The following is a 14,864-nucleotide window of genomic DNA, read 5'->3' as shown; positions in this document are numbered from 1 at the left end:
ATGGAAGAAAGGATTTTGGAGGTCCTCACTCTGCCATTCCTGCTGAAGCTGCTCAGAATTTAGAAGTTTAAACTGAGCTATGGGAAGCAATTGAAGGGCCTTACACAAGGAAATAATTTAACCAGATTTGATCCACAAGTCAAGGCAAGTGTGATGCCTTATAGATGAAGCATCTTACTCTTGAAGAATTTAAGTGCTTTTTTCCCCCAAAGTCACAATGCTTATTTTAACAGAATAGAATAAGAACGTGGTCTCTCCTCATATCTTTCCAGTGTTCTTTTTGTACTATACTATGGTTTTTAGTGGTTGGTTTAGTTAAACCTCAGTAATCCTAAGAAATAAAAGGACAGGGATTGGCTGCCAGTCAGGACAAATAAAGCATTCATGTGTGTAAGTGCCAAACACTGGTACGTAATATTGTTCCATAAATGTCAGTTAGGTATGAATGTCAAAGTTCTTGTTGAGGGGCCGGCCCTGTGGCTGAGTGGTTACGTTCGTGTGCTGTGCTTCGGCAGCCCAGGGTTTCGCCGATTCAGATCCTAGGCAGGGACATGGCACCACTCGTCAGGCCATGCTGAGGCGGCGTCCCACGTGCCACAACTAGAAGGACCCACAACTATGTACCAGGGGGCTTTGGGGAGAAAAAGGAAAAATAAAATCTTTAAAAGAAAAAGAAAGAAAGAAAGTTCTTGTTGAAATAGTTAATATTTTGATTCCCAAAGGGCGTAAATTAAAACTGAGAGTGCCTTTCTTATCTTTCTTGCAAAGTAGATCTTTTGTTCATTTTTTTCTTAAGCCATTAAACAAATGAGTGAAGTATACAAATAAATAGCAACGCTGGGAGAATGTAGTTTTTTGATAAACCAGTAATTAATTTATACCATGTACTGACCTGGTTAATGTAGAGGTTATGGAGTAGAAGAACATCTATCATTTTTTTTTTATTGGTTCCCCCGTTATTTATTATGACTTCATTGATTCTCTTGTAAGCCTTATTGTGTAGTAATTGCACTTTATCAAACACCTTATTTTTCTAGTTTAGCTAGAGTTTTTTGGGTTTTTTTTTTTTTAAGATTTTATTTTTGCTTTTTCTCTGCGAAGTCCCCCAGTACATTGTTGTGTATTTTTAGTTGTGGATCCTTCTAGTTGTGGCATGTGGGATGCCTCCTCAGCATGGCCTCATGAGCGGTGCCATGTCTGTGCCCAGGATTCGAACCGGTGAAACCCTGGGCTGCCAAAATGGAGCATGTGAACTTAACCAGTCGGCCATGGGGCTGGCCCCTTAGCTAGAGTTTTGTGGGGGTTTTCCCCTCAGTTTTATTGAGATATAATTGACATACATCACTGTATAAGATTAAGGTGTACAGCATAGTAGTTTGACTTAGATATGTTGTAAAATGATTAGCGAAGTAAGTTTAGCACTTGTCGTCTCACATGGATAGAATAAAAAGAGAAAGCAAAAAAAGAGAAAAATTTTTTTCCTTGTGATGAGAACGCTTAGGATTTACTCTCAGTTTTCATGTATATCATACAGCAAGTTAACTCTAGTCATCATGCTGTACATTACATCCCTAGTACTTAATTTACCTTGTAACTTGAAGTTTGTACCTTTTGACCGCCTTTCTCCAATTCCCCATCCCTCCACCCCTACCCCAGGTAACTACAAATCTGTTCTCTGTTTTTCTAAGTGTTTGGTTGGGTTTTTTGGTTTTGTTTTGTTTTTAATATTTCACATTGAAGTGTGATCATACAGTAGTTGTCTTTGTCTAACTTACTTTACTTTAGCATACTGCCCTTGAAGTCCATCCGTGTTGTCGCAGATGGCAGAATTTCCTCTTTTCTTTTATGGCTGAATAATACTCCATTGCATCTGTGTGTGTGGAATACAACTTCTTTATCTACTCATTCATTGATGGGTATTTAGGTTGTTTCCAAGTCTTGGCTATTGTAAATAATGCTGCATTGAACATGGGAGTGCAGATATCTTTTCAAGTTAGTGTTTCTGTATCCTTCAGATATATTCCCGGAAGCAGATTTGCTGGATCATGTGGTAGTTCTGTTTTTAATTTTTTGAGGATCCTCCATACTGTTTCCATATTTGTGGCTGTACCAGTTTACAGTCCCACCAACAGTGCACAAGGGCTCTCTTTTCTCCACATCCTCACCAGTATTTATTATCTCTTGTGTTTTTGATTATGGCCATTCTAACAGTGTGAGGTGATATCTCATTGTTGTTTTGATTTGCATTTCCCTAACGACTAGTGATGTTGAACATCTTTTCATATGCCTTTCAGCCTTTCATAGATCTTTGGAGAAATGTCTACGCAGGTCTTTTGCCCATTTTTTAAATTGGAGTATTTGGTTTTTTGCTCTTGAGTCGTTTGAGGTTTTTTTAATATATTTTGGATACTAACTCCTTATCAGATATATGGTTTGCAAATATTTTTTCCTACTCCGTGGGTTGTGTTTTCACTTTGTTAATTGTTTCTTTTGCTGTGCAGAAACTTTTTAGTTGGATGTAGTCCCCTTTATTTATTCTTGCCTTTGCTGCTTGTGCTTTAGGTGTCACATCCAAAAGATTATTGCCAAGACCCATGACAAGGAGCTTTTTTCTTATGTTTTCTTCTAGGAGTTTCAAGGTTTCAGCTCTTACGTTTAATTAAATCTTTAGTCAATTTCAAGTTAATTTTTGTGAGTAGTATAAGATAGGGGTCTAGTTTCATTCTTATACATGTGAATATCCACTTTTCCTAACACCGTTTATTGAAGAGACTATCTTTTCTCAATTGAGCCTTCTTGGCTCCCTTGTCGAATATTAGTTGATCATATATGCTTGGGATTATTTCTGGGCCCTTGATTCTGTTCCATTGATCTGTTTGTTTTTCTGCTGGTGTCATACTGTTTTGATTACTGTGACTTTATAGTATATTAGCTAGAGTTTTTCCCATCAAACAGCCATCTGTTATATTAATTCTACTTTGTACTGCAGCACAAACTAGTCTTTCTGAGCAAGACTACAAATCCCAGCGTGTTCAACCTGAGGTTCCATTTGTTATATGAAATTACCTAAACTTTAATTTTTCACTTAGGTTACTTACAACAGGAAAACCTCACTTCTACCTGCCAGACTTTTATTTTGGAAAGTTCAAATTTAAAAGAATATGCAGAACACTGTACAGATGAAGGTTTTATCCCAGCCTGCTTATTGGTGAGTGATTTTGTTCCATAAGGGAAATAATTCATCATTGACCAACATAAGAGACTATAAATACAATCTTAAAATCAGCTCATTAGCAAAGTCAAAATTGGCAGAAATTTGGTAGTTTGTATTCATGCATGACTGGGAAAACCCAAAGGAGGCCAGCTCTTCTTTTCACACACTAATGCAGAGCTGGTAAGTGAATTACAGTTTTGCCTCTGAGAATCTGTTTCAAAATGACACCCTCATTTCTAATTAGTTTTACTATTGCTCGTGTTGGGGCTTAGTTGTTTACTGGCTGTTATGGACTGGACATTTGTGTCCCCTCAAAATTCATATGTTGAAACCTTAATCCCCAGTGTGATAATATTTAGAGATGGGGCCTTTGGAAAATAATTAGGTTTAGATTAGGTCGAGGTTGGGACCTTCCTGATGGAATTAGTGCCTTTATAAAAAGTGGAAGAGAGAGAGAAATCTTTCTCCATGGGCACACACAAGGAAAGATTATGTCAGCACACAGCAAGAAGGGGGATGTCTTCCAACCAGAAAGTTGGCCCTCTTGAGGAACCAAATTGGCTAGCACTTTCATCTTGGACTTCCCAGCCTCCAGAACAATGAGATATAAATGTCTGCTATTTAAGCCACCTGGTCTGTGGTATTGTATAGCAGCCCTACCTTTCCTATATCTATTTTCCTATATTTCCTGTATTTGCTTACTTCAAACAAATATAAAACAGATGTTTTAATATCTTGTTCTCACCTCTTTTTTAAATATCACTAGACCAACAGAGCATTATTTGGTGTATATTCTGGAACTACATTATTTGAAATGGTATTTTGTCATTTTACTTTTAACATTGCTCCTTAGAGTCATTTCAGCTATCACAGACAACAAGATCATCTGTGGAGGAAACTTTAAAAAATTTATAAAACTTTGAGAGTTTAGAAAGATCAAAAGATACAAAATATACAAATGTCTATTGTATTTCTTTATACTGACAATGAACCATTGGAAATTGAAATTTTTTTTAAATACTATTTTCAATAGCACCAAACAAACATAAAATACTTAGGTAATAAATCTAACAAAGTACGTATAGAATCTGTATGCTAAAATCTGTGTGAAAGAATTGAATAAAAGAGATATACTGTGTTCATGCATTGAGAAACTCAGTATTAAGATGTCAAGTCTTCCCGTTTTGATCTATAGATTCATTACAATCTAAATCCCCACAAGCATTTTTGTAGACAGCAACAAGCTAAATTCTAAATTTTATATGGAAAAGCAAAGGAACTAGAATAGCCCAAACAATTCTTAAAAAGGATTAGTTGGAGGACTCACATTACTTGCTTTTAAGACTTACTGACAAGCTATAGTAATCAAGATTGAGTGGCATTAGGGGACAGTTAGGCACTCAGATCAGTAAAACAGAAAAGAGAGCCCAAATATAGACCAACAAACTGATTTTTGACAAAAGTACTAAAGGTAATTCAGTGGAGGAAGGATAATCTTACCAACAAATGGTGATAGAACAGATATTCAGATACAGTAGAAGAACCTCTGTGCATACCTTATACAAAAATTAACCAAAATGGATAATAGACTAAAATATAAAATGTAGAACTATAAGACTTTTAGAAGAAAACAAAGGAGAAAACTTGTGTAACCTTGGTTTTGGCAATGAGTTTTTAGATATGATACCAAAAACACTGACTATAAAAGGAAAAACTGGGCAGCCCTAATGGTCTAGTGGTTACAGATTGTTGCTCTCACTGCTTTGGTGACCCGGGTTTGATTCCTGGTCATGGAGCCATGCCACTCATCTGTCAGTCACCCTGCTGTGGTGGCAGCTCACATAGAAGAACTAGAAGGACTTACAAGTAGAATATATAACTATGCACTCGGGTTTGGGGAGGAAAAAGAAAAAGAGAAAGATTTGCGACAGATGTTAGCTCAGGGTGCATCTTTCCCGGGGGGTGGGGGGGGCAAGGAAAAATTGATAAATTCAACTTTATAAAAATTAAAAATTTTTGCTTTACAAGGACAACAATTAGAAGAATGTCAAGCTGGGAGAAAATGTTTGTAATTCACATATCTAATAAAGGATTTGTATCAAGAATATATTTTTGAAAACTTTTAAAATTCAAAAAAAAACTGAATTTTTTTTTAATGGACAAGAGATCAGAAGACCCTTCCCCAAAGAAAATATACGGATAGCAATAAGCATGTGAAAAAAAGTGCTGCACACAGTTAGTCATTAGGAAAATGCAAATTAATACCCTGACAATATACCAATATATACCTATTAGAATGGCTAAAGTAAAAAGCAATTTAAAAACTCAGATCCTTGATGGCAAGGATGCAGAGCAGCAGGAACTTTATAGCTGCTTTGAAAAACAAATTGGCAGTTGTTGGTAAAGTTAAACATACACTCCCCATCTAACCCAGCACTCGTACACTCAGATGTATGTTACCCAAGTGAACTGAAAAACCTATGTTCACACAAAAATCTGCACACTAATGTTTATCAGTGATGGTCAAAAACTGTAAACAATCAAGATGTCTTTCAGTAAGTGAATGAATAAGCAAGTTGTGGTATGTTCATTCAATGGAGTACTGCTAAGCAATAAAAGGCAACACACTATTGATTCAGATAACATGAATAAGTTTTAAATAAAGTCTTCTGAATTCTAAATGAGCAGTTCTAAACGAGTAAATAAATACATTATAGATATTGGGAGCCAGGTTTCTCTATGAGAAAAAATGATACAAATAAGCATAAGAATGAAAACTGTGGTGTTGAATTAGAGATACCAGTGTAAGTCTTGTTTATTTTAATATATGTCCAAATATATACAGAATATAGATATGTTTGTATATGTAGATTAGCGTGTCTGTGTTTGTATGGCTCTGTCTGCTCTGAGGGCCTAGCTACAGTAATACCCCAGTAGCTACAGCACACCTAGCACCCAGATCTTTGCTTCTTACAGTTCTGGAGGCTGAGAAGACCAAGGTCAAAGGTCCCTCCTGTAGCAGTCATTCAGCAATTAATTATTTGCTTAGCTACTAGAAATATGACCACATTAGTATTAAGCAAATTCCCTAATTTTTCAGGCTTCAATTAAGACAGAAGAACAAATTAGGAATCTACTGTGAAACTTCAGGAGGAGAAAGGGAGCTAATCACCTACTATCTGTTAGACATTGTCCCAGACACGTTACACGTAATCTCACTCTTCACAACAAAAGATTCTATGAATTAAGAATTAATATGTTCCTTTTTTTATGTATGAAAGTAAGCCTTAGGGAATTTAGGTGTTCTGTTACACATGTATTAACGTTGAACTTGACACTAGAACTATCTGCTATAAAAATCCTTGATCTTCCCTTTTATGTTGTATGACTCAAATTTGATGTAATAAAAGCCTGCCTTTGAGTAGTAGTAGAAATAGGGTAGGGGGCATGAGGTTATGAGATGATAGAAGTGAAAATACAAAGGTACTGACCCTTAGGAAGGGTATGTCTTAACACTAAGTTTTTTTGCTTTATTCTTAACAGGTTCACACGGCTTTCAGGATAGAAAGGACAGATTAGGAGTGGGTCCTTATTGTTTTTAAATAGTTGTATGACTGGATCCTACCTCCCAGCTGAAAACTGCTTTTCTGCCTTTGAACTGTCTTAACTAAAGAAACATAGTCACAATGTCTTATTCAAACAGACAGGGTTCTTTACCTTAGAAGATTTGATGCCACCCCTAACTTGGGTAACTGTTAGGTTTTTGATGACCTGCTCTTTACCCTTTCTTCATCAGCTACTCTGCAATCCAGATCTTCTGTTAACTTTTTTATGTGGTGAAATGTTTCATGCTGGGAAATTATTGTAGTATAATACAGTGTTGGTAATCCTTGATCTTTTTCTTTTCAGTCTTTATTTGGAAATAACTTGACAACAATTTTGAATGAATATGTAGCTATGAAAGCAAAAGGTAAGAATTTAGGTTTGGGAATTTTTTCTGTTAGTTTTATACAGGATTTATCTAATTATTTTAATTAAAAATAATTTTTAAAGGATATTAATGCCTCTTAAAAACCATAAGAAAACTTGTTTCAGTTTTGATGAGATAAGTTTTATTGGGAAATGTCTAATTAAATAGTTTGTGTTTATATTCTGAGATAAATAATTGAAAATCTGAATATTAGCATATATAACAAAATAATTTTTTTTAAAGATATACAAATCCTAACTCTGGGTATCTACCCTGGTTAACAGGCCTTGCTATGTGTTAATAAAATTTCAAACTAATATTTTAATTTTAAGTTCTTTGTAGTCTAAATCTGGACACAGGAGCCAGTCATAAAATTCTGGCTTATATTTATCAGAATACTAAATAATACTTTTTAAAATTAACGTTCTAGGGGAAAGTTAGAATTGTTTATTTTATTCCCTAATATTGATTATTTCACCATTAACAGAAGATTAGCAGTAAAGAATCAATTAGCATAAAATGATAACATTAAAAAATAGAAATAAACTTATCATTTATTGAGTACTCTTTGTATGCAGCATTATGCTAGGTGCTTTCATGTTTTATCTCAGTCTTTAAAATAATCCAGTGAGAGGTGTTGATTGTTTAGATCCATTTTTAAGTATCAGAAAACTGAGGATTAGAGAAGCCAGATAACTTTTCCAAGAGCACAAAACTAGAAACTGTAGAAAGTAATTCCTGGAAGTTCAGGGCCTGAATTTCATTTCTAACTCTTCAAGAAGGTTACTTGATCTTTCTGCCAGTTTTCCTTTCCCAAAGTATCTTAGAGTGTAAATGACATTAAACAATATACAACAATTTCAGCACAGAGGTTTGTATCCCACTTTTATGTTGAGTAGCTTTCTCTGGTTTGAGTTTTTAATAAGTATTTGGTAAAGATTTTAAATATCTTATGAATTTCCCATCATTATGGCTTTAGAGTACATCCTTAAAGAGACTAATTAGTCCTTGGGAATTTTACCTGTAGTTGTAAGTGTAGTAACTGGTGAACCCTTTTTAAGAGGTTCCTGAGCAGTCACAGTGATTTGGGTGTGACTACATGGGATGTAGAAAACTAATTTCCAACCTCAATGGAGTTTGCATAATCTTTACGATAATTATTTGTTATAAATCAAATTATTTTAATTTACTTCCAAATGTCACATGATGTCACATAGAACAAATATTTAAAATAGTCTGTCTGTTTTTAATTCAAAGAAGTGATCTAAAAAAGCTTCAGAGATTTCACAAATGTCCATTTCCATTCATATTACATCTGATAACTCAGTGACTTGAGAAAAGGAAGCAACCTCATAGCTTTGTAGGTCATTTTACAAAACAGACATTTCTGTGTTCCCAACATAATGTCAACAGCTGAGAGAAATGTTTCTTTTCCTTACTGATTTTCTATCCAAATTAAATGAATTTTCTCCAACTGGGTTTATTAAGAAACTTTTCCTCTTATGATTTAGAAACATCAAATGATGTCCCAGCAATTATGTCATCGCTGTGGAAGAAGTTAGACCATACGCTTTCTCAGATCAGGTAATAAAAAACATAAGTTTATCAGAATATGCATAATTTTGTAATGCAGACACATGTAAGAATCACTTCAGGTTTAAATCTTCTTATGATCCACACAGTGCATTATATAACACTCGAGAAAAATTTTAAGTCTTTTGTTTCTTAAAAGCAATCAGCCTGGGGCCAGCCTGGTGGCGCAGCGGTTAAGTTTGCACATTCCGCTTCGGTGGCCTGGGGTTCGCGGGTCCGGATCCCGGGTGCGGACCTATGCACCGCTTGGCAGCCATGCTGTGGTAGGCATCCCACGTATAAAGTAGAGGAAGATGGGCATGGATGTTAGCTGAGGACCAGTCTCCCTCAGCAAAAAGAGGGAGGATTGGCAGCAGTTAGCTCAGGGCTAATCTTCCTCAAAAAAAAAAGAGGAGGATTGACAGTGAATGCTAATCTTCCTCAAAAAAACAAAGCAAAACAAAACAAAATCAGCCTAAAATAATCCTCATGTTAAAGAGACACATTCTGGGGTGGCAAATTTTGTTCCTCTTCAGTACACTCTATGGTGTTTGTACAAGGAGCAAATCGCCTGATGTATTTCTCAACGTGTGTCCCCATGGTTAAGCAACACATGACTGTATATACCATTCTGAAATATATTAAGTTCCTAGAGTCAAGTCAAATTGTATTCTCAGTGGGATATCAAGGCTCTGTAATGCATATTGCATTGGATAGAAACTTGATTAAAATTATGTGTGTGTGTGCTTACATGCCAGTATTTTTTTTCCTAAAGCAAATAAGATTTGGTTACTCCCCAAAAAATGTGCTTGTCTTTTTTGTCTGAGAGAGATGTGATGCCTTTTAACTCATAATTTACTTCAGGACTGACTATAACTAAAGCAGAGTATATCTTAGCAACAGAAGTTTTTTAATGTCTGACTTCTTTGTTTTATTTGTTAGGAGCATGCAAAGTTCCCCAGGGTTTGCTGCCAATCAGAGAGGTTGGTGTTCAACTTTAAACTATAAATAATGTTCAGAGTTAACTCAAACTCAAACCAACTGTCAGATGAACATTTTAATTAATAATACATGTGTCTAAGTATATATTTTGTTTATACTACTGCTTTTCTAAGTACAGTTATTTTAGGAAACAACATTTTTATTTGTTGTAAAAATATGCATTTTAAGTACTCCCTGTTTATCTCTTTGGCTCTCATGTGTTCCCGTCTTTTAGTTCTCATTCCATAAGTTTGTTTCCTAACTTGTGGAGGTGTTACAATATGAATTAGAAGATTTGAGCATAATCGTTATAGCTTGTTTCCTATGAAATTATTGCATAAACTTAGTTGATATTTTCAAGGGCTGTTTTTCAGTATGTAGGTCTAGCATGTTAAATAGCAGGCCATGTATCATGCAGACTTCTTAAAATTCCTGAACTACTCTGACATTGAGTTAAGTTTTTAAATGCTCATGTTTTTCAGCCCGAACAAGAAGTGGAATTGCAGAAATCAAACGGCAGAGAAGACTTGCATCTCAAGCAGCTCCCGTCAGTTCAGAGTTGCTGACGTTACCGTATCTTTCGGGACAATTTACTACTTCTCCTTTGACAGCTACACAAGTTACGCGGCCAACTGGCCAAATTTCAACTCCTTTGAGGTCAAATTTTGTAGTGGTCAACCATTCACAGTCACAAGACTCTGTGACCAGTAAGTTTAAATTTTGCTCTTAAATTTTGTTTTTAATCAAATTGTATACACAAGGTGATATACTAATATCTTTATACTCATAAAATTATAGTAAGAAAAAAATGAGAGGCTAGAAATGGAAAAGACTTTAGGTAAATTTACCATGAAATAAACATATTATTAAATCTGTGAGATATTTTAATCTAGGATTCTTCTCATTTCTATTCTAACTGAAGTCCAGCCTTGAACACTTCTAATTCTCAATTTTCTACATTAGTAGAAAGACCTTGTTGTATTTGATTTTTTTTTTTTCTTTTTGGTGGGGAAGGTTGGCCCTGAGCTACCATCTGTGCCAATATTCCTCTATTTTTGGTATGTTGGATGCTACCACAGCATGGCTTGATGAGTCCTGTGGAGATCTGGCCCAGGATCCAAACCCACGAACTCCGGGCTGCCAAAGCAGAGCATGCAAACTTAACCATTACGCCACCAGGCTGGCCTCAGTATTTGGTTTTAAAAGAAATACACATTATATTTCACCACCTCTTTGTCTTTGTTCGTGCTAGTCAGTCTTCTTGGAATAAGGAATATTTTCCAGTTCACTTTTTTTTTTTTTTGAGTTAATGATAGGTTACAATCTTGTGAAATTTCATTTGTACATTAATGTTTGTCATTCATGTTGTAGGTGCACCACTTCACCCTTTGTGCCCATCCCCCACCCCACCTTTCCCCTGGTATCCACTAAACTGTTCTTAGTCCACATTTTTAAATTCCTCATATGACAGTTCACTTCTTTTTCTGCATGTTGAAAATCCTTCATGTTCCTGGCTGAATCTTAGAGCTAGGATAAACTTAGAGATCATCTGGTACATCTTGCTTGTTACTTGAAACTATGGAAACACGTGATATTAAGGGGCAGAAAGCTAGTTAATAACAGAGTTGGGATTAGAATTGAGACGCCAGCTCTCTCAGTTCCTAGCCTGTCTTCTTTCTCTTCTGTGCAGCTGAAATTTATTGCCTTCTGTTACATTCTCACTTGTTTCTATCTTTTCTCCAACTTCTTTTACACCTCTGGGTAAAAACACTTAGTTTATATACACTATAGTGTACACTTAGTTTATACTTCTTACCATTCTTCCATTCTGCCATGTTACTTTTTGTTGAGATTATACTGTACTTTATATTTTATTGTAAAACTTTAAGTCACAGGGACTGTATTTTATTCATCTTAGTGTCTTCCATACTGCCTTTCACATAGTAGGCACCCAGTGTATGCTAACTGAATTTAATACAAAATAATAATCATTTCATAATGCGACTTATTCCATTAAGTTTAGAGAACTATTCAATTTCCTTGACTTACTGGTTTGTTTTCTTGAAATACAGCTGCAGAGGCTTTAAGTATCATTCCTGGTCCTCAGGAAAAGAAAACTCAAGCCAGTTTAATGTCTCCTGGTAGACGCAAAAGGTAAATGCTTTTTAAAGGAACGAGTTTATAGTAACTTTTAGGAAAAAAGAGAGAATTACACCAGGATATTTACATTGTGAATAAAATAGCAAGATTGGATTAAGGTCTGGGGACTATTTACTGTTACATTATATCCATTCCAAAACACATTTTTTCTCCCACATTCTAACTTCTCTAAAATCAGGTTGCATCTTGTAATCAATGGCAAATCACCATTTCATTGGAAATGTGTTTTTTCTGTTTGGGTGCAGAATGGTATATCTTAAAGTTGATGTTATCTCAGATTTTTTGCAATAACTGTTTTTTAAATGAATATAAATAATACTGGCATATGTTAAGGTCTACAAACACATATTTAAAGTCCTAAATCAATTGATAGAAATCTTTTCAGGGATAGTCTCTGAGAAAAGTTCTTTTTGTCCTTACTTATCCCATGTGTCTTTGTTCAAAGGATATTTCAGAAAAGCGAGAGATCAGTTTAAAATGTTTTTCCTGATTTTACAACTGCCACACCATGAGTATTTTTGTTGGAATTTTTACTGTTGGTTGTTTCTCATTCAAGGCTGACCTCAGCCTCCTTTATGGCAAGCTTTCTCACTTAGCCACATAAAATAGAAAAACAACTATAACAATTTATAGCATTTATAGGAAACTTGACATTTTTGTAATGTCTTTACATATACTTTATTTCATTCAGTTCTTTTAGAAACTGAATAATGCAGTTGGTCTTATCCCATTATGAAATGAGTCAGGACCAAAGCTTACTTCGCTACAGACCACATAGGCCAAAAGTGGTAACCTCAAATTTGTTTCTTCTTAATTCAAATCTAATAATGCTTTCCTACTCTGCTGCCCTTTGTTCCTACCACAAATAGGGAAAATATCTTTTCTACCATGATCTTAAGATTTATGTCTGTATATGTAATTATCATTGAATCTGTTATTCATACTAGTTAAAAGACAAGCTTTTAAAATGTGTTTCAGTGAATCTCAAAGGAAAAGTATCACTTTGTCTGGGCCTCATTCAACAATACGGAATTTCCAGGATCCAAATGCATTTGCAGTAGAAAAAGTAAGTGACCTTCCCAAACTTTGCAAGTTGAGATATTCATGAGTTCTAAAACATTGATATATTCACAAATGTGTGTCTATATTATATATGTGTGAGTATTTCTGTAAGACTGTGCAATGGAATTGCCTTAGGATATAGAGAATAGCAAAAATGTTTAACAGTAGGAGACAGTCCATTCAGAATAGATAACATGTGCAGATGTCCATGTTTAGGTATATTTAGGAAACTAAATAATACACTGTTTTTGTTGGATTATACAATATAATAGGACACTTTACTGGAGTCCATATTAAAAACCTTGTATGAAAAGCCAAAGAGTTTGGAACTGTATTCTGTAATCAGTGAAGAAAAAGTTGGTGAAGGGTCTTTGAAAACACTTATAAATTGTAAAGTGTAGTTTTCAGGTGTTCATGTAGAAGGAGCTACCGTAACTTCTGAGTTTCCACCTAGATTTATTAAAACTGTCCAGCTTCCATTAATTGGTTCTTTTTTAATAATACTCTATCTTATCCTTTTACTAATATTGACTTTCTTTTCCAGCAAATGGTTATTGAAAATGCACGGGAAAAAATTTTAAGCAACAAATCTCTTCAAGAAAAGCTTGCAGAAAACATTAATAAATTTTTGACTAGGTAAGCTATGTGTGTTTAAAATGCCTAATTGTTTCTGCCTAATGAGAACTGTGCTAGAAAAATTTTTTTCTGTGTTACAGTGACAACAATATTGCTCAAGTACCTAAGCAAACAGATAGCAACCCTACTGAACCAGAGACTTCAATTGATGAACTCCTGGGACTTCAGGTATGGGTAAGGGTGGGTATATGAGTAGTGCATGTACTCATAGTTAAAACTGATGGCATTTTGGTTTTATTTCAAAACTACTGCCGACAGATTAGATGTATAAAAGATTTAAAATAATAATTTAAGATGTAGAATTCTTTCAATATCCAAATGTAATCTGTTCCTGAAAATGTGTTAGATACTGAATTTTCAAATAATCAGTCAAAATTACTTTAGTTTTTTCCAGTTTTACTGAGAAGAGATTGACATATATCACTGTATACTTTAAAGCGTACAGCATGATGGTTTGATTTACATATATTAAAATTGCATTGGTTAAATGGTAAAAGTAATGACATTCCTAACCCATCTAATAACTCTAACCAACTCTTCCAGATGTCAGTAAAACACTTTCCTATGTCCTTGCAACAATCAGTTACGGATTTCTAAGTATTTAATACTTGAAGATTCATTCATGCGTATATTTGTGTGCAGTAAGCAACAATACTGTACAGTGTGTATATAATAAATTACATTTCTTCTACACTGCTACAAACTGTATAAAAACGTAAAGAAACAATGAAATAATATGTTAAAGATATATAATGAATCCAAGTGATATTCAACAAAAGAAAATGAACAGGACACTTTTAAGAAGTTACTAACCGAATGAATAAGTGTGTGAGATTTACTGCTAAGAGAAGAAAGATAGGATTTATAGTCACTGTTGCTATTCAGGGATAGTGAAGATGAAAGAGGGTGAGCTGGTAAAGGAAAAATTTAACAATGTGTGTTTTAAGATTAGTCCATGTGCAAATATGCTTTTTGAAAAGCAGCTGAGATTGTGACTGTCACACATTCTTTCACCTGGGTTCTCAAACAATGTAATCGTTTTTGTTGCCATGCCCACATTATAATGAATTCATTACAACAGGTTTTCTTTCAGATGATGAATTCTGGGTAAAACTACTGATTTTTCCCCCTTTAAAAAGTATGCCTTCAGAATACTTTTTAAAAAAAATATTTGATATGTTTTCCCATAGTGAAATTCAGTAAGTTTAACAAAATATGACAAGGTTTTTCAGGCAACCTTTAAATTATCTACTAGTCCTTCTTTAAAAT

General features: G+C 34.7%; 1 protein-coding gene across 1 annotated transcript in view; it reads left to right on the top strand.

The window, feature by feature from the left end:
* Nucleotides 1-14,864, top strand: part of NPAT (nuclear protein, coactivator of histone transcription) — a 51,918-nt gene that overhangs the window by 20,041 nt on the left and 17,013 nt on the right. The window contains exons 2-10 of the mRNA XM_014741300.3: nucleotides 3,090-3,208; nucleotides 7,124-7,184; nucleotides 8,696-8,768; nucleotides 9,699-9,739; nucleotides 10,220-10,444; nucleotides 11,810-11,891; nucleotides 12,876-12,963; nucleotides 13,504-13,595; nucleotides 13,676-13,763. Coding sequence (XP_014596786.2) covers nucleotides 3,090-3,208; nucleotides 7,124-7,184; nucleotides 8,696-8,768; nucleotides 9,699-9,739; nucleotides 10,220-10,444; nucleotides 11,810-11,891; nucleotides 12,876-12,963; nucleotides 13,504-13,595; nucleotides 13,676-13,763 — 869 coding nt within the window. The remainder of the gene's footprint in view (nucleotides 1-3,089; nucleotides 3,209-7,123; nucleotides 7,185-8,695; nucleotides 8,769-9,698; nucleotides 9,740-10,219; nucleotides 10,445-11,809; nucleotides 11,892-12,875; nucleotides 12,964-13,503; nucleotides 13,596-13,675; nucleotides 13,764-14,864) is intronic.

The sequence above is a fragment of the Equus caballus genome, chromosome 7, assembly GCF_041296265.1.
Source record: "Equus caballus isolate H_3958 breed thoroughbred chromosome 7, TB-T2T, whole genome shotgun sequence".
NCBI lineage: Eukaryota > Metazoa > Chordata > Mammalia > Perissodactyla > Equidae > Equus > Equus caballus.
Note: the sequence above shows the minus strand (reverse complement) of the source record. Positions and strands in the feature narration are given on the sequence as shown.